Source organism: Corapipo altera, unplaced genomic scaffold, assembly GCF_003945725.1.
Source record: "Corapipo altera isolate COAL_440 unplaced genomic scaffold, ASM394572v1 46, whole genome shotgun sequence".
Lineage (NCBI taxonomy): Eukaryota > Metazoa > Chordata > Aves > Passeriformes > Pipridae > Corapipo > Corapipo altera.
In genome coordinates, this window is record NW_020884883.1 from 5,459,720 (window position 1) to 5,485,084 (window position 25,365).

Consider the following 25,365-nt stretch of genomic DNA (forward strand, 5'->3'; position numbering starts at 1 on the left):
TGGTGGTGGGTTGTGTTTTTGGTTTTTTGTTAAGTTTTTTTAATTTTTAAATTAGTACCATTTTAGTTCAAGTAAAACAGATTGTTATTTAAAGCTTCTTATTAAATGGCCAAGACTCGTATTGACTTGGATCAGTTTCACTTAGATCATGCTCAAAACCTTTAAAAAATATTATCAATTCCTTTCTTCTTCAGTAATTCACTTTCTGTGAAATAAAAATACCACATTTCAAGCATTTTTTTAATTCTACACCAGACACATATATTAAATTGGTGACAAAAGATTTTCAGCACCTGGAATAAAACAAATTTTTAGATGGCAAGACTGACAATATGACATTTTTAAGGAATACTATAACTCACTTTTTCAAAATCAAGACCTATTAAAGCTTCTTATCTGGACACGGTCTGTAAAGAAAGAAAAGTCATTTAAGAAGTGTTTGAAAACACAACAATTTTGTGCTTACCAATGCTGACATGTGACTGTATAAACAGCATTCTCTGATACACCGAAACAACCCACAGTTGTGAGATAAATCAGACCATGATTTCAACTTCCAAAGCAGAGATGGACTCCTTGCTGTACACAAATCTGCTTGCCTTCACAGTCTTATTGCCAAGGAGTATTTTGCAACAAGATAGTTTCCAAAAACAACACTGGGATTCTGTAAGAAATTCACCTGAGATATGAGTGTTTTCTGAAATTCCCTAAAACACACCTTACAACAGAAGTAAACATGCAGAGAGAAACATGCAGGAGCAATGTAAGAGACTATTGTTAACTTCTTTTTTCTACCTCTACTGGCAAATAGCCCATGTCCAGGGAGGTAATTAAAGACTGGACAAGCACACAGGGATTCTCTGCCAGTACTCTTTGTAGTGTCCAGCAATTCACGGTTCAAAAAGATCTTCTAAGCCAGAGATGCTGCCTTTATATTTAGCAACCTTTAATGGATTCATCTTTCAAGTACTGGTTCAGTTACTTTCAAGTCATGTAAACTTCAACATTAATGAGATTTTTTTTCTTCTCTTTGTGTAGGTTTTTTTTTTTTTTTTTTTTTGCAGGGGGAAGGGATTGTTAAAGAGGAGTACCAGAGCTCACCTTCATGCCTGTGGAGACCACCTTATTTTGTATGCTTTGAGCCACCACATGCAGATTACATTCAATAACCTCTAGTTCTGGTATCAGGAGAGACATTGAACAATCACTCCTATTCATCCTCTCCCTCTGCCACTTGTGATTTTATGGACTTTTATCATTCCCTCTCAACCATCTGCCTTTCAGTCTATTCACTTATCCTCATAGAGGTGTTGCATGCTATTCATCATTCCTGTCACTCTTCTCTAAAATCTTTCCCAGTTTTACTACACTGGGTTTGAGATGGAAGAACTCAGAACTACACACAGCATTCAAGATGCACATACACCACAGATGTATAAATATATGTATTATTTTGGGGGATTAATAATGTTTTATTTTCTTTACTTGCTTGCTAGTAATTCCCAACATTTTTTTAATTAAAATTTAATTTAATTAAAATTTTATTTAATTAAAATTTTAACCTCTATTAATCTGATGTTTTAGAAGATCTACAAAACCTCCAAGATCTTACTTCCAAGTAACAGCCATATATTGGTGGCCCACAGAATGTAAAATAACTGTTCTCCCATATTAGTTACTTCACATTTCCTGCACTGAATTTTATCTACCACTTTATCATCTAGCCACTCCATGAAGCAAGGCCTTTTCATAGTTCTTCAGTCATATTTACTACTCTGAACAGTCTCTGCAAACTTTGCCGTATTTCTATGCAGCCCTTTTTCCAAAAGGTCGTGTGAAACATATGCCTAGGCACAGATCCTTGTGGACTTCATCAGTAATTTCTTTTTTGCCAGGAAATGTAATTTCTTCCTGCTTCCTATTTCCTATCTTTTAAGCAGTTATTTAACCATCTTAGAACCCTTTCTTCTATCCTACAGCAGCTTGCTTGCTCTAACAGCTTGGGATGAAACCTTGTCAAAAGCCTTTCCTTTATGAAGGTCATTTCCATATTGCTGCCAGTGTTGTACATGTAGCTCAGATCCCACTTTACAGACACCTGAAAATGATTAAAAATTGACCCTTCCTGCTCTCTTGAGTCTACTGTAATGCATTTTCATTCAAATTAGACCTACTAGTCCCTTCCTTTCGAGTGTTCATCCCCTCTCATCTTCCCTATTGAGTAATATACACATTTAACAAAATTAAAACAAAAGAAAACATTTCTTGGCATTATTTGTTCAGAGAGCTTTTCAGCTCATATAAGCTTACAATATTAAAGGAAATAAAACCACATAAAAATTACTCTGAAATCTATCCTGCATTTATTACATGTTAAAAATCTAGTCAAACCCCACACAGGGTTATGCCATTTCCCTGTCACCTTCACACTGCAAGCCATATACATTGCTAGACAATAAAGTTTCAATAGATCTTTATTGCTAATGTGAAGAAAATTTTTAAAGAATTTCCCTGCATACCAAAGGTGTACTGCAGAGGTATATGTTTTTTTTCCTGGGGTGGGTGGCGTGGAGAGGGTGGTGCACAGGTGGGACAGACACGACACCCAACAAGGCTTTGTGTCTGAAGATTAAAAGCTCTGCATATAAAGCACTCCAACCAAGGATTTCGATATTCAGACAACTGAAGCAATATCAATTTGGAAATGTAGTTTTTCTTACAGTATACAAGTGAATAGCTCATGCCTAATTACGTATTGGAACAATTCAAAATAGATCAAGTTTAAAATCTTAACACAGAAAATCAGACCATCAGAATTTCCAATGAAGCATTAATTCTGGAGCAAACAGGTAACATCATAACACAAATACAAACAATAATGCAAATGATTTAATTGGATTACTTCACTCCTATGAATTCTTCCAAGTAAGTTCTTTAAGAAAGCCAGAAATAGAATTCAACAGTCATCTTTTCTGGCTGTTTTGGACTATACCAGTCAGTCATACTCTCGAAGCGTGATCTCACTGAAGCAGCTGTGTATACACAACAAATCACATTTGGACATGTTTCGATCCAGGAGTGGGTAAGGACAAACAGAGGTGAGCAGCAGGCTGTCCCTCAACACTAACACCAACAGTTGCCATAGCAACAGAAGGAATCACTGTAAGAGGTTGGTATTGATCTTTCCATCCCATGTTCATTGCCATTTTTTTCAGAGTGGTCTTACACAATGGTACCGCAACCAACACCATTGCACATACCCAGGTTCTGAAGTCAAAGGAAAGTAATGGTGGTGAAAAGGCAACATGGAATAATTAGTGCTGCAGTTAGGCTGGGTACACAAAGAGCAAGCAGCAGAATTTCCATCTGAGTGCAAGCTATGCCAGGGGAGGGGGGGTGTCAGTATGTACAGGCGTGTTTCACTGTGCCTTCCATCTACATTTCAAATTTCCTGCGTGATCTCCTACAGTGCAGCATCTGTCTGTTCTCAGCATTTGTAACAAGACAGTGACCAATGTCTCGGTCACATATTGCAAAGAGTAGGATATAGCAAAGGATATTTTGTGCTTAGTTGCAAGCCTGCTACATCATGTCAGCATATTGCAGATTGGCACAGAGCCAGAAGGATCAAAAAGAAAGTCTAAGTAGGCAAATATTAAAGAGATTTTTCAGGGTAACAAAGGCATAGCTCCAGAACCCCTCACAGCACAACTAAATCTATAAATATAGGATAACATATTACATGAGTATATAACAGACTTTGGTAAAGACAAACTTAGTTTCCAGTAACAAGACATAACTGAGAATTGCATTTAGTTCATAAATTACAGGATGGTACTTTGTTGATACTACCATAAGGCTTAAATGAAAAATATATTCTAAAAGGTTTCACTATCACAAAAAACATTTCTTCTGAAGACATGCAAACATGGAAGATTATTACACTGTGTTAAGAAAGCCTTTTAAGACCATTCCTAACTGTATTTGTGGCCAGAACAGTTAACAGAATGTAGCCCTAGTTAAGAGCAGAATCCTGTTTATATAAGAAATATAAAATATAATTATTGTAAACAAGTAGATCACTTCTGCTACATGCACCCTACATTGTCCCAGTCCTGTATCAGCATAATAACATTTCTGTAATTCATTATATTTGCATAAAGCTGATGTAATAAAGCAATAGTAGGAAAAGAACCCAGTATCTCCAGAAACTTTATAGTTCACAAAGTGATTAACCTCTCAAAAAAAAAAATCATCTACGTAGCACAGCCTTCAGACAATGCACCATAGTTTCCCCAAGGCAAATACAAAAAACAAATTAGAAGTGTCTATATTAGTACAGACATTCTTAACAAAATTTTAACATCTATACTTAATAAAAATAGATCCTGAAAAACCCCTAAACAATACCTACCGGTTGTGTACATCAAGATAACAACTCCATCATAATCCAAACAAATTATAACAGTATGTGATATTTAAGAGCTCTGGGAACCCTGTTAATAACAAGTCTCCCATCATAACTTAAAGAGGCAAATAGCCACGGGTCTGCTGAGGACCATTCAACTGCATATACGCTATCTTCATGTTCTTCATAGGTAGCTATTACACTGTCCTGAAGGGGCTCTTTAATCCTAAAATTGAAGAAAACAAAACAAAACAAACAAACAAACAAAAATAGTAAGGATTTGTGAATACACTCCATTTTAAAAGCAATATCAAGTGTCACTAACATCTAAATATGTAAAATCTCATTTAAAGTATAAGAATGCAGTACTAGGTTCTAGGGAAATGTTTTATACCATATGTTCGCATGTACGTATGTTTTAGATAGCACAAAAAAGTCAAGTCAATGCTAAAGACCCCATTTGCAGGCACAAAGTAGTTCTTACTCTCAACCAGTGAATTTCCAAGTCTCTCAGAACCTACACTAAGCATCTCTCTCACTCTCTAAAGCAAGTTAAACTACACTGCATGATCTAAACGCACTTAAACACACCTTTTTACCAACATCTTTTTTCTCATCATGCTCCACCCCTTCCTCTACCCCTTCACTATTAAATGAATTCTTAAAATAATAGACAGTCTTAGAGATGTGTAGATAGGTAAGAAGTTGCAGTCCCTAACATCAGTCTCTCCTGCGCTGCCATCCTGGACCCATTCCCTCGAGAGTAATGGAATGGGGATGGAGGCACCACTCTGAACACTTTGATTTTTATCTCCCATCGCTAGATTTATATCAGCACTGGATTATCACCCACTATTGTATATCTCACCCTCTCACTGCAAAACCCAAGCTCCTGGTAACCTACATCACCAAAGACAGACAGATTCCCTTTTGCATTGCAAATACTTACAAACAGATTCAGGCAACTCTCTGAAGTCCAAATCACCCAAGAGTCATTGATTGTGCTCTGCTAACTGAGCACAGCCCTTCTTCCCTCCATTCACAAAGCAAATCCCTCCTCTCAGAACACCACTACAGCACATTACTCTGTAGCTACAGGGTAGGTGACTTTTCAGAGGATGACCTTAGAGCTCCTTCACCCACAGAGAATCGTCTCTGTCTGACAGGAATCAGTCAGCCCTTCAGTAGCATCCCTCCACTTCCTAGGAACAGCCTTGCACTACAGCTGTAATACTCCTTACAGAAGCAAAGCCAAAGAGCCTTGTGAATGCCATTCAATCATTTAAACAGATGCTACTACTAGAGAAATGAGGTGTTGTTATTGCTGTCTTCGCCCTTTACCACTGGTGTCTGAAAGCAGTTCTGCAATCACAAAGACTACACGGTAACACAGTCAAATTGCTTGCAGGATATCCCTGCTCCACCTAGCCAGCCGAGCCAGCTGTGAATCTAACACTGCAATTAAAATTCAATTGGATTTAATGAAGACACCAAAAGTAGTCTCATACTGCAAAATAGCTTCAGATATGTAGTTTCAAGAATTTTTATAATTTACTTGTGCTGCGTTAAAGGTCAACTAACCAAAAAAAGGTCATAGCACAACCAACATGCACCCTCTGGTTAACTGCAAAGAGCAAGCTTGTTTTGAAATTCTCCTTAATACCTACTTTGATGCAAACCATCTAACAACAGAGAGCTAACAAACACACACAGACACTTCACAGCCTGCAATGTGTTTTTCTAAGTTCCTGTTAACTGCCATGCCCTGTTAAGCGAAAGTTGGTCATGTCCCCAGACAGCAATGTGCTTCACGCAGTGCTCACCCACTTACCCACAACTCCATTATTCTGAAGGTTTCAGATGTCTCTCCGGATAAGCAGGGGAGTAATGCACAGTGCACATGGCTGTCAGGGGACACGACCGACTTTCAGTTAACCAGGAGTCTCAGTTAACCAAAGGTTGGAAAAACAAGGACAAATAAGCTTCTAGATTATACTATTTTCTGTATGCTCAGAGTTGTTTCAGTGCTTCATTTAAATAACACAGCTCATCTAATTTAATTTACAGAAGTCATAGGGGAATGAGTGTTCAGGAAAGAAGCCCATAGATGAACTTCTGTTTGGCATTTCCATTTATAACTATAGTTTTTAACTGTCTTTTGTTTATACACTGAATTTTTTCTTGGGTAGGAAAGTATATTTTGTGCCTTCCCAGAAAAAGAAACCATGTTATTCCATGTCATTCTTCAGGTCACATGAGTTCAGTTTTTGGTGTTGCTTTTTTGTTTTAAATAGTATAGATCTGTGATAATATTATGCATAGACTACTTATGGAAGTGATCACTTGTTGATCACAACTTGTGTCTCAGGAACAATATAGAACATCCAAAAGAAACTGCCCATGAGCATCCTTTACAAACATGATGAATGAAAACAGATTAGTCTTTAAATTGTGTAATGGCTAATGAACCCAGAAGGATTAGGCTAGTGAAATAAAGAGCAGAATTCATTTAATGTATGTGAAAGACTGCGCTAAAAAAATTTAAAAAACCCAAAAAAACCAAAAAGAGCAAAGTTGTTTGTGACCTTACCCAATGCTAAGAGATTTCCAAGAAAACACCTCAGATTTCTCTACATTTTGGCTATATGTGTGCTTTTTTTGGTAATCCAAAAACAGGCTGAGGACACCATTTTTGAATCTATATGAATCTAGGGTACGTAGAATTGTTCCTTTTCTTAATCCCACAATTATCTATTTACTCTCAATGAAATTTTACTCATCTTTTACACATTCTTACTTATTAAAGACTCTTCTAACTCCCCAGATTATACATATAATATGGTTAATGCAAGAAGTTAAAGACTTAAATAAATGTCAGTGTCATAACTGTTGAGGTAACAAATACCTTTTAAGTATATATATATATATATATATATATAAACAAAGTCTACAAAAATACTATTTTCATCACAATACATACCAGTGGAACACATAAAAATCAACTTGTAAGTATCTTATGATGCTTTTGTCTATTTAGATATTTTAATTACCCTTCTGTTGGTATCAGTTACTACAATTTTATTTGTCCTTAATATACAGTAGGTCATGTCATAGCACTGACAAGTGTACTTTTTGTAATACTCTATTCATAAAGTATCAATGTTTAAAAGAATATTGCTATACTTTCATGTGCATTATTCCTATCTCAGAAACTTTCCATTTTGTACTTATCAGCTCCTGATGAAAATGGTCAGGTTATTAGCTTTCTTAGGTTAAAGACGTAACACTGAACACAGAGGACTGGATACTAGGATAGTCAGGTATCTGTGGCAGATTTTGGAACAGGGAGGTGAGTTCAGGAACTGCAATTTCTTCCCAGTTTGAGAAGATCAGGAATAGGAAGAGTAGCTGTACAGAGCTGGATATGAAGCAAACTTTCTTCTATGCTACTTTAATATGTATAATTCAGGTTGTCACCAAAACAGATATATCTGTTTTTACATAAAAGCCTCAGGCTGTGGGTATAACAATAGCTACGTATATATAGCATGCCTATATGTGTACAAAACAGCTATGTATAGCATGTATAGCCATGCTACAGCTAGTTCAGTGTACCACGGGTGTAGGTGCTTGGCCTATTGATCCCTTGATAGAACACTCTGTGTAGACTGCATTTGATAAGCATACTTGGTAATCACTTGTTGTGCCTGTCAAGCTCAGTAAGCTATTTTCTTCCTTGCCCTACACCTTACTGCCCTTTAAAAAGCTTCTCTAGTTTCTTGTTTTCCCATACTATTTTAAAGATTTCATTCTGACCAGACTAAAATTCCTTTTATTTTCTTATATGTATTCTTCTATTGCACCAACTGACAGGGCATTACACTCTTATGCCACTAAGAATTCACAGTATGAAATGTGCAATCTCTACCTACATCATGCATAAATTTTAGACCTGTGCCCACAGAGAACTGAAACTGGACTGCGTTCTCTTTGTAATCTTATTCAAATAGCACGACCCTGACCAGCTTCTATGAAAAGAGAGGAGCTTTTATTTTACCAGATAACTTTGAGGTTAATTGTGCTACAGATTTGAGAAAGAAGCCTGTTCGGCCTTGGATAATTATTTTCATGTAGAGAGCTGTTATTTCCAATTACTTCTCATGCTAACAACCACTTAAGTTTGCAGTGCTTGCAATCCTGTTTTGTCACCACAATATTTAATAAAAAATGGTTTTCAGTCAGCAAAAATCATTAATTCCTTATCACCATCAAAATTAAATCCTCTTTAATCTAAAAATCATTATGAAATAGAAGTGAATCAATAGAGCAGCAACAGGTACTGCAGCATCCAAAAATGAATCCTGAAGAGCATGGCACTGGATTCCAGAATAAACCATGTGGATGCCCTTTCCCTTTAACTTCAGGAGAAAATTGTTTCTGGTAAGATTAGACAACACACTACTTGCTTCTTCATTCTCTTAAGAAAAACTGAATTCAAGTATGTTTATACTTGAACACAATTTTTATAGATAATAATTGGTCATTCACACTATTCCAAGGCTTATCATTTTTTTAACTCAAAAAAGAGCTTTCTGAACTGCTTCTACAGGAAAACATGATCTTTAAAAACAGGAAAAGTGTATTTTTATATAACAGGTTTCACAGATGTCCTAATATGCAAAATAAATTAAGGAATGTATACCTACTCATGAGGGTTAAAGAAAGAAATAGTACAGAAAAACTACGAGCTTTTAAGGTAAAATAGTCCAGAGACTGAAAAGTGCTGCTGCACTAAATCTGGCCCAGGTTCTTTCACATCCAATGAAGTAAAGTCCTGAATCCTAGCATTCCCCAAAACAGAAACTATTTAAGCTGTTTTAATTAATTGAATCTCTTGGTTGATTCCATAGCATAATCCTATGACTTCTAGATTTCTCCAAGACATAAATGCCACAAGCAAAATGGCATAAAAATTAACACTATTGACAGCTGTGTGAAAATATCCTGAAAGCCTGCCTCAGCATGTTTGGCAAATCCTTTTCAAAATATCAACGCTGACAAATATCTCTCCTGAAGTCACAGATGCGCATACAAAGGTGTTATGTTAGATCACACAGTTCATATGTATTATCATGAAACCACATAACTTATTATTCAAAAAGCTCCAAACTACATTTCTATCACAAAAAGTAGAAACCACCAGCTCCTTTAAATGGAACTTGACCGAAGTCTCTTTCAATGGAGAGGGCAGCCACCATTTTTTCTGTGGTCCATTCTGACGGCTGAAGATGATTCTAATTTTAATTAAGAATAATTCTAATTCTAATTAAGATTTTAATGAGAAATCTCATTAAAACCTTTACAATCTCAAGTGAGATACTCTGTACTGGAAGGACTAATCCTTCACATGTCTCAGCTTTAAATATATAATGGTGAGAAGGGCTTGTATTAGATCTTGTTCTGTTCGTATCAAAGGACATTGTGCTTAACATCTATGACGAAAAAGATGGAAACATAAGCCTTCAGGAAAAACTCTAAAACTGCATTTCCTAACGTGAAATTTCTGGTACAATCCGCAAAAGATAACAAAGACAAGGATCATCTTAGAACATATTGTCAAAAAATGTAACATAGGAGAGAAGGTAGCATACTGACCTTAGTAATCAGTTCTGCTAGTGAAACAGCAGACATCTTAAGCTCCTAAACCCCTAAGAAAGCTAAGGGAGCTGGTAGCTCCTACCACTGAATTAAAGTTTAAGGATGGCTTCCTTGCTGGGACTGATGTAGAAGCTCAAAATGTTATTGACCATATAAATCTTTTCATTGTTATGGATACAGAATAGGCTTTTTCAATTAAAGAGCAAGTCCTCCATTATCAGTTGAGCCTTGTCACAAAGTTCTGGCCACAGAAGTCATGAAGTATGAAAACACTGTTGTAGATGCAGCATGTACCTTGCTGCTGGTGCTCCTAAGACAGCAAATAGTCTTCTCATGCTGCACATTTCCAGTATGCCAAACAGAAACCTAAACAGTTCAAAATTCAAACCTAGAAGGCAAATAAATATGTTGCGATAACAGAAGAAAAGGAATGCTGACTGGTGAGTAAAGATGGCCACACTAAACAGCAAGAACTTAGTAGCTTTTTTTATTGCAGAATTAAAATGACTATCAGACTAGTTGAATACAACAATATATAGACTTACTTACTAACATCAGGAGTTTGGATGACCACAGACTGAAGAAAGGATATAAGACAGTCACCATCTCCCTTTAGAGGAAGACAGTTACCAGAGCTCTGCAAGTGTCTTACAGGCACTGACAGACATCTTCAGGAGATTTAGAATTCAGGAAAGTTCAGTGTTGCAGGGAGAAAGCAACAGCAGAGTGCAAAACCATTAAAGAAAGAGGTCAAGGAGAAGCCTGACTTAACCAACTGCATTCATAGATGTGGAACGATCCCGCTTAAAATGTTTTGTTCCAATGCGGGCATTGAAAAGCACTCCCTGTGTTCTTATCCAGGCATATTAGCTTTGCTTGGGGAATGAAACCTAAATGCATCCCAAGTACTCGCACTCATCTGTTCTATTTTAATTTATTTTGTACACTTTTTTCTATCTCTGGATCAAGGTGCTAGAAATTAAGCTAGTACAACATTTCGTTCCCCATTTTTCAGCTGATTTTTTTTCCCCATATTTGAACTGTGCATTAAATAATCCAGGGTGGGGACTTGACTAGCACACAGCACAGCTGTCCTCTGGCCACATGCCTATAGCTCTTCTCTGTGGACAGTTTGATCCTCATTTTCGACTACCTACTTTCAACAGAGGCTTTGGGCTTCCCAAACAGAAAGCACTGAAGCCTTTCCTTATTCAGTGCAAGAAAAAAAACACAGTTGGCATATTACTTCTAGACACATTTGCACAGCTAACATGTTTTGGAGCAAACAAAAACACAGTTAGTGAGAATAGATAAACTCAAGAATATGGCTGATGACAAAAGAAAATCCTAATGGAAGAATCAAAGTCTCCAAAGATGATTCAGAAAGCACCAAATGTCCGTGAATGGCAAATAGTCAGGAGCTATGAGGATACACATGGGAAGTACATCTTCTTTTCCTGTTTTTAAAATTTGTCCTCCTGCCTACTATGAGACACATGATAAAGGCTAGGGAGACTTTAGATATGATAGAGGGAGACTACCTGTGCTTACATTTCTGTGATTGCTATAAGAAACAACAGCAGCAGCAGTTAAAAAGTAGAGAGAAGGCAGCAAACTAGTTGCTCTGATCTGAATCAGCAGTTAAGAGAAACTGAAGGTAACTTGATTGCAACAAGAGACAGATGTTCATGCAATAGTCCTAGTTATATTGCTTATGAAAGCATGTTCTGGTCTCCAAGACAGGAGCATATAAAGTCCCAAGATGCCAACACATACACAGACAAACTGAAAAGAGAACCCACTAACAACAAATCCTTAGGAAGAACAGAATATAGCAACTTTTAGTTTGTCTATTTATTACGCAGTGAACTTGAATTCTTTTCCTTAGAAAAAAGTTATCTCCAAATAATTATTTCTCAGTTGTGAACTTTAAAATGTAGGCAGTTACTGTAACAAATCTGGTAAGAATAAATGAGTGGGTAGATTCATGCATAGTTCTACATGGTTGAACCAGGAAGGGTTAAACTGACATACTACTTGCTTTTGTCTCCAGGTAAAAATACAATAAAAATTAGGAAATTTACTCTCAAATATATTAAAAATTAACTTGAGTCTTAAAGATCTCAGGAAGGAGTCTTAACTGTGTGGAAGAGTATTACAATTCAACGTTTTTAAAATTTTTAAATTTTTAAAAAACAACAAACCCTTGAAGATACAACTGGCACATACTCTTCATTTTTATATTTAATACAAGGAGTATTTTTACAAGTTATTGTATTCAGGACATGAAAAATAGTAGTCCATGAGGAAAAAGCCTTTTCCCTTCTTTCCACTTGATATTTCAACCCTCTTTTGAGAGAGATTTGGTCACTTGGTCTGAAGGTGACTGGCTAGAGACATTAGTTGTACACACACATGCTCTTTCTGGTGTATTTCAAGATACACCTGAAAAAGACATTCTCTTTTTCAACATTTGTGTGCTGTTTAATAGCAAATCAGATGTGCTCCAAAACAGGATAAAAATCAACCTCATTTTTTTCTTTAGACTGGTAACATTTCCTAAAGGTTACAACACATACATAGAAAACACAAAAGCATATTTTCAAATTCTCACTTAACTCAGATTATTCTACGTGCTTGACTTGATCCAGAGCTCCCTTAAAGTGAATCTTTTCACTGATCCAGTGGACTTTAGAACTGGCCCTCAGCATCACCAACCCCTGTGAACACCACAACCCCCATTGAACATAGAGAGACTGTGCCAATCGGATTTAAAGAGTGTGTTCCACCCAAGACTCTGAGTAAAGAATGAAGTGGGAATTAAAACTACTTACCTGAAAGGCCTGTATACAAAAATCCTAGTCAGCAAAAAAAATAGCATGTAAAACATTACAATGAAAAGACAATTATAAGCATCTGCATAAAACTCAGGAAACTTCATACTTCTCTTCTTGATGCTGGTCCTCTTGGTCACTGAGTTCATCATCATCTACCATATGTCCAAATGGTTCAGAAGAAATTGATACCATATTAGACAGGATAACTCTGCTATCACTGCTTCCTGTAAGGATCAGCTGATCGTGAGAATGATTGTATCTGACATTCCAGACCCTAAAAAAGTTAAAGCAGAAAGAACAAGATTCTTGGTAGGTAGTGTATCAATGTTAAACATTTTCTTTTAAGAGTGGCATTAACATTGATCTTTTAAACATTGTAAGTATACATAGAAGAAACAAGTCTCATTTCAAAGACTGTTTTTTGCCATCTTCATTTGGCTTTTAAGCTTTCATATAATCTGTTTTTTATGAGGTACATTTAAAATTCAACAAATAAGTTAAAAAAAACCCAACAAAATAACAAAACATACCATTCAATGATATCATTCCTTGAGGGTACATGGCAATTCATTGTTGAATAAGTCAGATGAATATTTAAGTTCTCTATATAAAAATTTCCCCAAAGTGAAATATGGATTAGAATTAGCCTGTTAAACAAAAATCTCACAACATTCTGACAGTGAAGTTTAAAATAGATCCTAGAACAAAAATAGGATTATATTTCTCTTCAAATTTTACATATCAATTTAACACAAACATCTTAAGGTTCTTGTTTTATTCTTTTTCTTTGAATATTTTGGAAAAGAAAAAGGATAAATTCTGCTTCTGTTAATTCACTTCTTCATTCCCCTCAAAGAAGCTTCAGGGTCCAGATTTATTTTTCAATAATTACTCCAACCCAAATTTTATTAAATATTAACTGTTCATCTTTTCTTAACCACTGAAGAGTGCACATGTCAGACAACAGTCTCTCCTTACTCCAACCACAGGCCAGAGCAGCAGATACAGATTCTAAAGGTTCTCTCAGAGAATAAAATTACTCACTTGCATATTCTGACTGAAGGACTTTGAAAAGCATGAAAAAAATGGGACTGAATTACCAAATGTTTTAACCATTCAACAACAGAACGATGGATGACAGCTGCTCTACTGCACATCAGGTGCATCAGATCAGCCTCCATTTGGGAAGGCACACCTGTGTCCCAGCTGCCCCTATCAGCCAAGTCCTGTGCTGTGCTTCTCAAAGGTGTATCCCAAATCCCAACAATGTTAACAACACTTTCTTGCCAATTAGACTAACATTTTCTTAACTCACAATTACGCAAGGAACACTGACATGTTGAAACTTTTCCTCTATGCAAAAAAATGATTATTCACAATAGCACAAACATAGTTAGTTTGCATTGTTCCTAAATGGTAAAATAATTAGCTGAATAAATTACATAAGCCATCCACCCACAAAACAGCATGCAGATAATTTGTTCTACCAGTGGGAATGCTCCTCTAGTGTCTTCACTGGTTCAGTGACATTCCTTGTGTCCCAGAATTTCACCTTGCAGTCATCTCCACAGCTAGCCAGGTAGTACTGTTTATTGGGATTAAAGTCCAAGTCTCGTACCAGCTGTCCATGTGCATTTTCTATGCAATATATCTGTCTGTAAAACACATTAAAAAAATTAAATGGTCTATAAAAAGCTAACTGCACTTCACTGACAGGAATCTGTTTCCCTGGAAACTTGCATAATCCCCTTAACATCCGTAGACCTAGAGTTCCCACTGCTAGTGCACAGTTTGGGGAAATCCCAGCTGTTAACAACAGTGACTTGTATAGATTTCTCAGCTTCCTTTGAAGCTCTGCTCTTTCCATGTTTGCATTAGGATCATCTGGAGTTAAAAGGAAACAGTAGTTCCAGATGATTCTAGCACAGCTGTGTAACAACTGTTATAAAATGTCTGCTACTAAACCACAATATTTTCAGATAAGAGCTTCTCCACTCCTAAGTAGTTACACTAATTCTCTATCTATGACATCTGCTCCTCCCTATATGAAAAGCGGAGATGCAAGGGATGCAAGAGATATGAACAACAGCTTTTTATTACTGCTGTATAGTGAACTTACCTTCCTGACCTGTGGCACTTATCACTAATTTATCTGTGGCCCTTAAACTACTCAGCCATGTGCATACTCATCCATCTGGACCACTTGAGAAAACATTTGTAGCACTGCCAACAACCCAGAATCTCTACTCAAGCATCATGTTCCATTAGATTGTTTCCCTATCTCGCCTCTTCAGCTTGGTTGGTTTTTTTGTTTTATTTTTTTTTCCACAGTTGCATTATCAGTTTTCTCAAAGCCACCATCTACCATCTAAAGTTCTGCTTAGACTTGACAGTCTCCTACAATTTTCCCTAGAACTTGTCAACACTTTGTGAGCTTCTTCCTTTCTTTAAAAGAAAATGTTTCTCTTCAGGAAACATACTGACTAAAATTTCATATTTCTTGTGAAAATTTCATATTCTTATTGTCTTCTGTCAAGATGAAACAGTCTCTTGCTGCTAATACCTACAAAGCAAAATAGCTCCATAAGGAGAGATTCGAAGTATACAAGGCTTCTACTAAGCCCTATCCTGACATCTACAGCAGTCACAAGGGAAGTTACCTCAATATTCATCATGAACACTCTTCTCTGAGTTTCAGAGGTTAAGGATATCCTTCAGGTATTTCTACCAGGTATTCTGGGAATCAAATTCAAACTTCCTCTTAATTTCTTAAAATATGTCTATGGGAAAAATTTTGAGTCTTAAGCATGCTTGTAGCAGTAAAACACTTCTTTATTGCACCTTTCTTTTTTTTTTTTCTTACACTGCTCATAGCATGTAAGGGCTTAAAAAGAAACATCAAAGTCCACTGTGTATTCAGCACTGCTCACCATGAAAGCCTTTGTTCCAACTTAACTGTTATTCTGACCACTTAATCCCTTTCTTTCCCAAATATGAATATTCTTTTCTTCACCCTATCATCCTACCTACAGCAATAATACATGCACTGAATTTCCCACTTATAGATCCTAAGATTAATGCCAGACCACATATACATTTTCTCCAGCTACTGGCTCTACCTTCTCAAATTATTCTGTGTTCATATTTTTTAGAATTTATTCTTGGAGTTTGAATTTTCCTCAAAAGTCTCTCTCTAAATCAAATCAGCCTAGTGTCTGTCTCCCCTTCTTCACAAGCTCTTCTCTGAATAAGACTGCTTCTTAGTCTAGTCTAGGAGTCTTCTTAACAATCTTTCTTTCCTCTCCTTCTTTGATATCTCCAAAATTATGTACTCCAGCTATCTCACAGCTATCATAACCACACTCTGCAGAAGTAGCTATTCTGGCTCCTCTCTTTGCTGGTATAGCAGTTTTCTGCCCTTGATTCCTCCCTCCCCCCTCATTTTTTGCATCTTATACTGCCACAGTTTATACTGCCCTGACTTTAAGCACCCACTTCTAGCCTAACTAATCATTATCAAATATTCACATAATTATAGACATATTACAGTGTTATTTCAGATGAGACTTATCCTTGCATACATTTTTCAAGTATACCGTGAACAGCTCTTTGGCATTGCCTAGTACTTAAACTGGTTTAAGGACTATCTAACCTGAGCTTCACTTAAAGCAATCAGAATTGTGGGGTTTGTTTGTGTTAACCAAGCTACACCTTTCATTGAGGATCTTATTAATATCTGGACTATCTACCTTCACAGAAGTTACTCAGAGAACTCATTTAATGCAAGATAGAGATGCTTTTTCTAATGAGACAGAGCATGAAGCAGACCTCACAATATTTAACATTTTCTCTTTGAAACACAGGCTTTAATCTTAAGGTCTGCATGCTATATGTTAAAAATAGGATGATTATAAAATATCACCAAAAATGTAAATTTAATAAAACCCTTCTCCTTTGACCTCTCCTTCCGCTTTTGTACACTTCATTTAAAAGAGTCCTTATAAACCAAAATATCCACATAAAGTTAGATTTTTATGTATCATTTCATAAAGCAAAGACCAGGACTTTCAAACTTGATGACAAACATACAGGAAGTGACTTTTAATTATTGTATTTGTATTTTTACCTTTCCTTTCCTTAATTAAATAAACCTTTTTGGTAAAAACACACAAAGCTGGCAAACACAGGGATTTATTGCTACATCTCTCAGTTGGCAGGAACCACAGAACTAAATTTAAAGTCATCCACCTTTAAGGCAACAAAAGTTATTACAAGACATCAGTCTTCTCGGTTTAGTGATAAATTACTATGTGCTAAAGGGATAAAGCGTATTTTAAAAAAGCTTGCACAGGCTTTAGTAGTCATGGCAACAGATGTGCACAACATCACTCCTTTGCTTATCAAAATCATAACTGAGCAGGGCAGAAAACACCTTATTAGGTATATTCGAAGCTTTTATTTGGTTATTATTTTGATAGATTCAGTGGTTTCTTAAACTAGCATGCTACAATCTTTTGTACAGAACTCCATTTGTTAAAATCAAAATAGTAAAGAGTGAACTTAACCTGTGAATTGCCTTCAAAGATTAAAATCACCTTTAAATACTATGCTATGAAGAAAGTTCATCACATGGCCAGGACTGTTGTTAAATCATTTTCAGGCTGAATTACAGAACAGTTTCATTAAGGTAATCCCTATGTACTAAACAAATCATCTTTGAGATTGATACATAGTTCGGTAAAACTCAGTATGTAAGTTAGTATTGAAGCTGAGGGGGAAAACCAGAGAAAACCCTTCACTAAATCATAAATATATGAGCTACGCAAGCACAACTACTCCTTTTATAAATTATAGGTTTGCCACATTCATTATCTAAAAAAAAAATAAAATGTTAGGAGCAACGAAAAAAAAAAAAATCTATCTCCAAAGGAGAATGTCTTCTCTAGAGAACACGAGTGCAATTTCTCATTACCTCATGCTTCGTGTATCCCATCCTCGAACAGTGGTATCGTTGGCTGTCGCAATCTGTGTACAATTGTGGTGTGGACTCCATCTTCCAGAAGTAAATTTTAATTGTCCTTTCCCTTCCAAGGCTGCAGAACTAGAGAGCTAAAACAACAAAACAAATCTGGAAATGTTTCCAAATGTAACATTACAATGAAATTAGTTCCTCTGAAGACAAAAACTGCTCAATAGCCTATTGCTCCAAGTGCAGACTACCATCTCCTAGGATAAAAAAGTAAAAAGAGAAAAAAATTAAAAGCTAGAGCTAATATTCTCTCTCAGAGTAATTTTTACAAAGGCTTATGCACTGTAATGTCTTCAGAAATATGAGAAGTACTGTACTACTGTATAAATTAAAAAACCAGCTTTAGATCATTTGTTGAAACAGTAGATAGACAATATGGGCACATTGCAGAAATTCATAGCTGCCTCACACACACAAACACGCATTTAGCTTTGTTAACAGTCTTACGAGACTTTTTCAATGTCAAAATGCCAAATTTTATCTGTAGGAACAGAATTATGGTGTTGAAGACCCTTGGATAAATACATAGCAGCTTTTAAAATTTAAAAAAAATAAAAAATAAGAAATATCAAGGCCCAGGTGCCCATGTCCATTGAAATAACAGTAGATACTGGATCACACATCTACTATCTGTGATAATTAAAGGTTTCAGTTCCAAAACCGGGCTTACATCTCATTGAACAGGCAGCTCTGCATCTCCACAGTTAATGAAAAGAAGGTCCAAAGTAATCAACTTTCTCTTTGAAGTTGTATAGCAAGTTATACCCCAATTCCATGTGCACATGAGGAGAAATGAAGCTGCAGACACTGCAAATTACTTTTACTTCTAATCACTTTCTGAAACTGTTTAATATCTACATGGGTGGAAGAAAAACCAAAGTACTTGCATTTAATCAGATATTAAATTTATACAAATTTTGAGCAGTTAGGCAGATAGCATGACTTTGGTCATCTTTCACACAACTTCCATATTTCAAAACATTTCACTATTTCACTATGAGGTATTTCATGAAAGCTGTGCTGGATCTTGTTGGATCCTAATACAACATAAATATTCTATTAAATACTAGATTTCTCAGCAGAAATATTACACTTTGATGGATGAAAAAGACTAAAACATACAAAGTGCTTAAATAAACTTTAACTGACATCAACAGAAAAATATGCTGTCAGTACAAGACTGCTTAAACCTATTTGCATATTGTTCCAATGTCCATTTATGTATTTTGTTAACTTTTTACTACTACAGCTCCACCAAGAATATCACATCTCTTTAGCATTACCATTAAAAATCTAGAAATTACAACTCTTCTATCATTGAAGTCTACCTAATGCTACCTAAAATGTGTTGCCCTCCAAAAATTTTTTGCTCATGTGTTAATGAACAATGTAATAACACTGTGGCCAAACCTACTCCTCTAGCACCATTCCTCCTCCAGAGCAAATACTGTCTGAAGGCCTTTCTACAACTTGCAGGTTACTTATTGAAATAAAAGACACTGCACAGGACACTGGATGCAGGATAATAAAATGCACTGTTGATTTTTGACAAACACTAGATTCCAGGCACAAGAGAATATGCATGGCTTGTGTGGGTCTTTTAGAATATTATACTAAGTTTCTTTAGTTAGCAGTCTTGTCCATACAAAGGACAGACTGGGAGGAGGGAAGGAAGTAAATGTTAACACTGACAGTAAGCTAGATCGATCCACCACTTGTTCTGGATGTCACAGAGTTTCTGTTGGAGCTTGCTGCATGCGAGACAAAAGGCTGTTTTTCTTGCGTGACAGGATGGCAGTGCAAGGTGTGCTTGGTGGGCGGTTCTCTTCTTCCTCAACAGGTCTTGGATTTCTTGGTTGTTTTCGTCAAACCAGTCCTTGTTCTTCTTGAGGGAGAACCCTAAGGATTCTTCCCTAAGGATTCTTCAGAGGTTTGCAGGATGCTGTTTTTAATATGGTGCCAGATAGTTTCAGGAGAGGAATCTGCAGAAGCTGTGGGAATGTTTTCGAGCCTAGTCTGAAGGTTTGCCTGGAAACTGTCTCTTACTGTGGCTGATTGGAGATTGTTAACTTGGAGTCTTCTCCTTGGGATGCTGCCCCTTTTTGGTTTGAGTTTGAGCTTGAAATTGAGTTTACTGACAGTAAGACAGTACCAACAAAAAGAATATCTCCTATCAGGTATTTCCAAAATCTGTTCTTGAGATGGAAAGCATCACAGATCCAAAATGTGACTCAGGGAAGAGGGTCTTTGTCAGCAGTAGACAATACATTCTCCAGCATTCCAGACAATTTTTAAGTCTTTCCATTTCAACTTTTATAATATAAACTATTATAAAAAGATCAAAGTTTTCTTCTTTTCAGTCAAAAGTTTAGGGTTGAGGCCAGCAGACATACCCTGCTATTCCTTAACAGCATATGAAACAAATTACACACGTTAGATGGGCCAACATTTTTCCCTGTATGGATGTCCAACTACATATTCTGCCAAGTTCTCAATCAACTCTATGTTCTTTTACATGTCTTCTATGAACCTGAAAGTAACTGGATTTAAAGGACAATTAAGAGACAAGGGAGGGAAATTTTCATACCTAAGAAGGAATCCTGTAACAGAAGGAGGTCTACAAGTCTCCTTACTGGAAATACAAGAAATAAAGGAAGCAAAGTTGGTAGTTCAGAATCACAAATGAAGGTTCAAAAAAACCTTTCGCTCTAATTTTAATTGATACCTAAATATATGGACAGGTAAGCAAGCTCTGTTTTTATCTTGAACCCTTTCCTCCCCCTCTTTTAAGGTAGAAAAGTTGACTACAAAAGGAAAGGAAAACATGACAAAGGTGTATTTTAGACATTATTCTTGCGTGAAGATTTGGATCTGTGCTGCCCAGAAGATTAAGACATGCAGGTCTGAGGGCCTCCCTGGATACTGAAGGAAAACGATTTATGGTATTATTTTACTACACAAAATGTGACTTACATTAAGGAAAAAAGAAAGGAACAGAGTAAGATTGAATGTCTACTTTTAGACAACAAAATTAGGTATTGCTCTTGCAATGTGCAAGGATCACACACTGACTTCAGAAAAAACGTCTAGAGGAAATGCTGAACAATGTGAAATGGTTATCAGATGGATTTAACTCTGTTCCTAAGTGCTTAAGTGGAACTGCGAAAATATCAATTACTCCAACTTATTTTCATCAAAACATCAGTAAGGAATGAGATGGCTCTTTTTCTCCTTCAAAATTTGGTCTCACAAGGGCTGGTTTGGAAAGAGGAAAGGATAAGCAATATCCTTCAAAAAATCCAAAAGCCAATATATATTAAACTATAAAGAGTACAGAGATTATGGAGAAACACCACAAGCAGCATGGAGACAGTGAACCAATTGTTCATGCTCTCTTCCAGGAAAAGATCTATGGGCCATCAAAGGAAGCCTGTACAAGTCAGATTCAACAGGAAACAAAAGAAAGTGGTTCTTTATGCAATGGACTCCTTGATAAGAGACACATGGATACATAAAGTTTACTTATGTCCAAGAACAGAACAGGAAAGTACTTGGAAGAAAGATATAGTAAGGGCTACATTAAGTAGACAAACCCAAGCAGACTATTTTGAGATTGATATTAAGAAGGCATGAGTGTTTTTCTGGTTTGTTATTGACAGAAACACTAATGTTGATGAGGACTTTAAATTCATTGAGTTCAGTTCCTCCCATTGCAGGCAACCATGCCACATAGTCCTTTCATAACTGTTCTTGTCTCCTGAACCATCCTTCAACTATTTGCCTTTTCAAATAGCCTTATCATACTGGCAGTTCAGGGCTACTCTCACAATAACTAAGTAGCAGAATCCAGTTATTTTTAAGTGCTGAGTTGCTATGTCACAGCAAGAAAATATTTTTATTCCTTAAACAGAAGTTTTCTGCTTTATACTAGAAAAATTAAACAAAACATCAAGTTCATTCCCTGAAATACATTGTTATTCCTATATACTGATGATTCATGTTCTGTCAGCAATAATTTTCATTATTTCACTCCTACTTCTATTCCATCGTTAAGGAGACCATTAAATAAAATTGATTCCAACTCTTTAAGAGCTGGTTTCTATCCTCTTTCTGATCCAGTAATTTTCCTTTTATTTTTCTTCTGACAGTTTTTTGCCCTCCTATAATTAATCTATGTTTATGCTACTTGCAGTAATTATGGGGCACTCTAAAAAAATTCTCCACTGAACTCCACAAGGTATTTCCTTACCATGAGAAACAGCAGCAATCTTGCCAAGAAAGCATCTCATGCTTATTCCTAACATCCTCCTATATTTGGATACATCACTTTTATCCAGATAGCCTGTGAAATCTTCCCCACAATATATTCTGCCTTGCCTGGAATGCCACTGTCAGATACTATCTGTTGTTCTGAATGAAGACCACCTATATCTTAACACTGCTAAAGAATCCAGAAGGGACAAGAAATTCAGAAGGAATCTAACTAGTAACTTGGATTAAAATTACCAAAACCACACCACTATTCATCCCTTCATGAAAACATATGAAAACCAGAAAAATATCTAGATTTTAATATCTCCATTTCATTTTGTTGCACTTATCTGCCATGCCAAACATATTGCATTTTCCCAAGGAAGAGTTCTACTGATTTGGCAACATCTGACCTTAAGTGTATACACAGAAATATTAACTGTCATCTTCTCAGCAGACTCAACTCACACCTTGTGGATTGGTTGGGCTTCTCTTGGGTACAGCTAATGATTATAAATGGCGAAGAACGGCTAATTTAATTGCAAAAGGTAATGATGCAGCGAGCATAAGATTAGTTTCACCTCAGAAGGTAACGTCCTCAAAACAAAAATAAAGGGAGTGATCAAAAGGAAAGGAGAAGCTTGTCTTATTGCAAATACAGGCAAATATTCCTGTATTAAATACTGTAATGAGGAAACATGTTAGCAAAAAAACATGGAAAGGAAATAAAAATCCAACCAAAACAAAAGCAGAAAACACCCCAAATGAATCCAGTGAAGTGTATAGTAAGTTATGATAAGAAAATGTTTTTTATAGCAAACTGACCAAATAATTCAGAGAACAAACACACCAGTGATTCTTTTACAAAGAAGCTGTGAACATATTGGGAATCCTAAAATTCTAATTCTAATGAAACAATGCGACTTGAAACCACAGGCAGATACAAAAGATACACCAAATAAGACTCAGAAAGTTTGATCAGTGTAGACAAGTAGAAATTTTGGCCTATGCAAATTTTCAAGATATATTTCCAGTTTTTCACCTGTTATACCTGAATTTTAAACAAACTTATTCATAAACATGAAAAGTCCATAAAGAGTAGCATTTGGTTTGCCACTTACCATTGAATATTGCCTATAATATATATATATCCAAAAAGGAAGCAACTGAAATGTTATTAAAACAGAAAGACCAGTTCTGCACCAATGTAATGAGTACCTCCTTACCTCTACTATCTAATACAGATACAGTGGACCAGATCTTACTTTTAGTTAACAATGATGATGTTAATCAACTTAAGCACCATCATGTTTTTAACAAAATAGGAAAAAAAATTCAACATGCGGACATTTTTATTACCTTAATTCTAGGCTCTTGATTTATTCAGTTCTAACAATATATATAAACACACAAAGGTACATTGTTATTTCACTTATAAGTCTATAGGAACACGTATACTTTGTAAAGACACTCTCCCCTCAACAGTCCCTACAGAATACATGTTTACTAGTGTTGGGGAAAACATTGAGGTAGCTTGGTGTGCAGCTGCAGTGCCAGCTGTACATTGAGCTCTGGGTGGCGGGAAATTATGGGAGCTTGAGGCAGGAGGCTGGGAACAGGCACTGACCCTTTGCACAACAAAGGGCAGATGGACCTGTGTTGCCCGCCACGTGACTGGACACTCACAGACACAGCAGGAGCTCCCAGACTTCCGAGGTATAGACTGTGAGGGTAAAAAAGCCCAGAGTTTCCTTTGTTGGGGTCCCTCCTTGGCACCGGCTCCAGCTGTTATTTTGTTGTTGCACCCTGATGAAGTTACTAAAGGCAACCACAAGTCTGAGCCTCTGCTCTGGGAAACCTGGGGTTGATCCGGTAGGGAAACCTCCTGACTGTGTGACTGACTGTGGGATGTGTGGGGAGTCAAGCAGGGACCTGTCAGCTCAGTGGAGCTGCCCACTGGGGAGGGGGCTTCAGTCCCAGCAGGAAAAGTCTCTGGCGGTGGGAGTGTGACTAGGGGAGTGGCTCCTGGACAGTCAGACAAGGAAGTTTCCTCAATATGAGCTACTTACTACTTAGTCACTGTCTGCTTGAACCAAACAGCATGACAGGTGATGAGACATCAGGTGGCTAAGAGCTGCCAAAAATGGACAACTTTTTATCTTAACGAACACTAAGCACAATGTTTCTTGTCATTTACATAATCTCTCTGTGTATCTTAATATAAAGCAAATGTGTTTTTTCTAATTTGTTTTAACATGCCTCTTTTTTAAATGTACCAAGACCTGATTTTTTTTGCTGTAGGTGTTCTGTATCAGTTTTCTGGGCCCAAGAAAGCTCTTTTTTATTCAAGAAAAGTCTTTTTATATTCTGATCAAAAAGCATTAAAATACAAATCACATGTTTTTCAGAGTTGTGATATATTATGCATTCAACAATTCCTTATAAACAGGATACTCACAGAAAGAAATCACTATTTCACCAACAGCTCATTGGTTACAAACACTTCTTGTGTACGGTGATAACCAAAAGGAAAATATCTACTGGTTACCCCTACCAATGTTATCTGTTTTCTAACCAACCTGTTCTCACAGATTTCTCTCACATTCTAAATACTATAGCAGCTAAGTAGGGGGTAGAGTGTTAATTTTTGGTGGAGGGTTTTAATTATTTTTTCTTTTAAAGAGAAAGCCATCTCTGTAATGAAACCTGGCTTATTTTTCTTCATTGCTCCCTGTAACTATCAGTCCTACATAATTTTTTGCAAATATAAAATGCTACATGGCTACAGAATAACAGTTACTGTTTTTCAGGCTTATATGGATTTTAATGGGGAGTTAATCTCTTAGGAAGGAGGTGATCTTCAAAGATTTCAGAAATATACTGCAATTGATTCTAGTCCTGAAAAAGTCTACTTTGTCCAGTCCTACTGGACTTCAGCTTGTCTTCATGTGAATTACTAGAAAGTCTATAGCAGGCATTTTAAAGAGATGCCCAATGCTTTCCTCAGACTTGTCCAGCTGGACTCCACTTAGGAATCCACAGACATGTTTGAGACAAATTTGCTGCACAGAAAAATTCAACAGAATTGCAACAGACTCAGTCATCTCAGAAGAGGTTTACTTGGTTTAAGATTTTGACGTGTGGAGATACGTCTGAGAGTCAAGTTTCCATGGACTTCACTT

At 36.5% G+C, this 25,365-nt stretch overlaps 1 protein-coding gene across 1 annotated transcript in view; it reads right to left on the reverse strand.

The window, feature by feature from the left end:
* Positions 1-2,344: 2,344 nt before the first annotated feature.
* Positions 2,345-25,365, reverse strand: part of EIPR1 (EARP complex and GARP complex interacting protein 1) — a 74,975-nt gene continuing 51,954 nt past the window's right edge. The window contains exons 6-9 of the mRNA XM_027641100.1: positions 17,876-18,012; positions 14,391-14,558; positions 13,010-13,177; positions 2,345-4,634 (exon numbers count right to left, since the gene is read on the reverse strand). Coding sequence (XP_027496901.1) covers positions 4,460-4,634; positions 13,010-13,177; positions 14,391-14,558; positions 17,876-18,012 — 648 coding nt within the window. The 3' untranslated portion in view covers positions 2,345-4,459. The remainder of the gene's footprint in view (positions 4,635-13,009; positions 13,178-14,390; positions 14,559-17,875; positions 18,013-25,365) is intronic.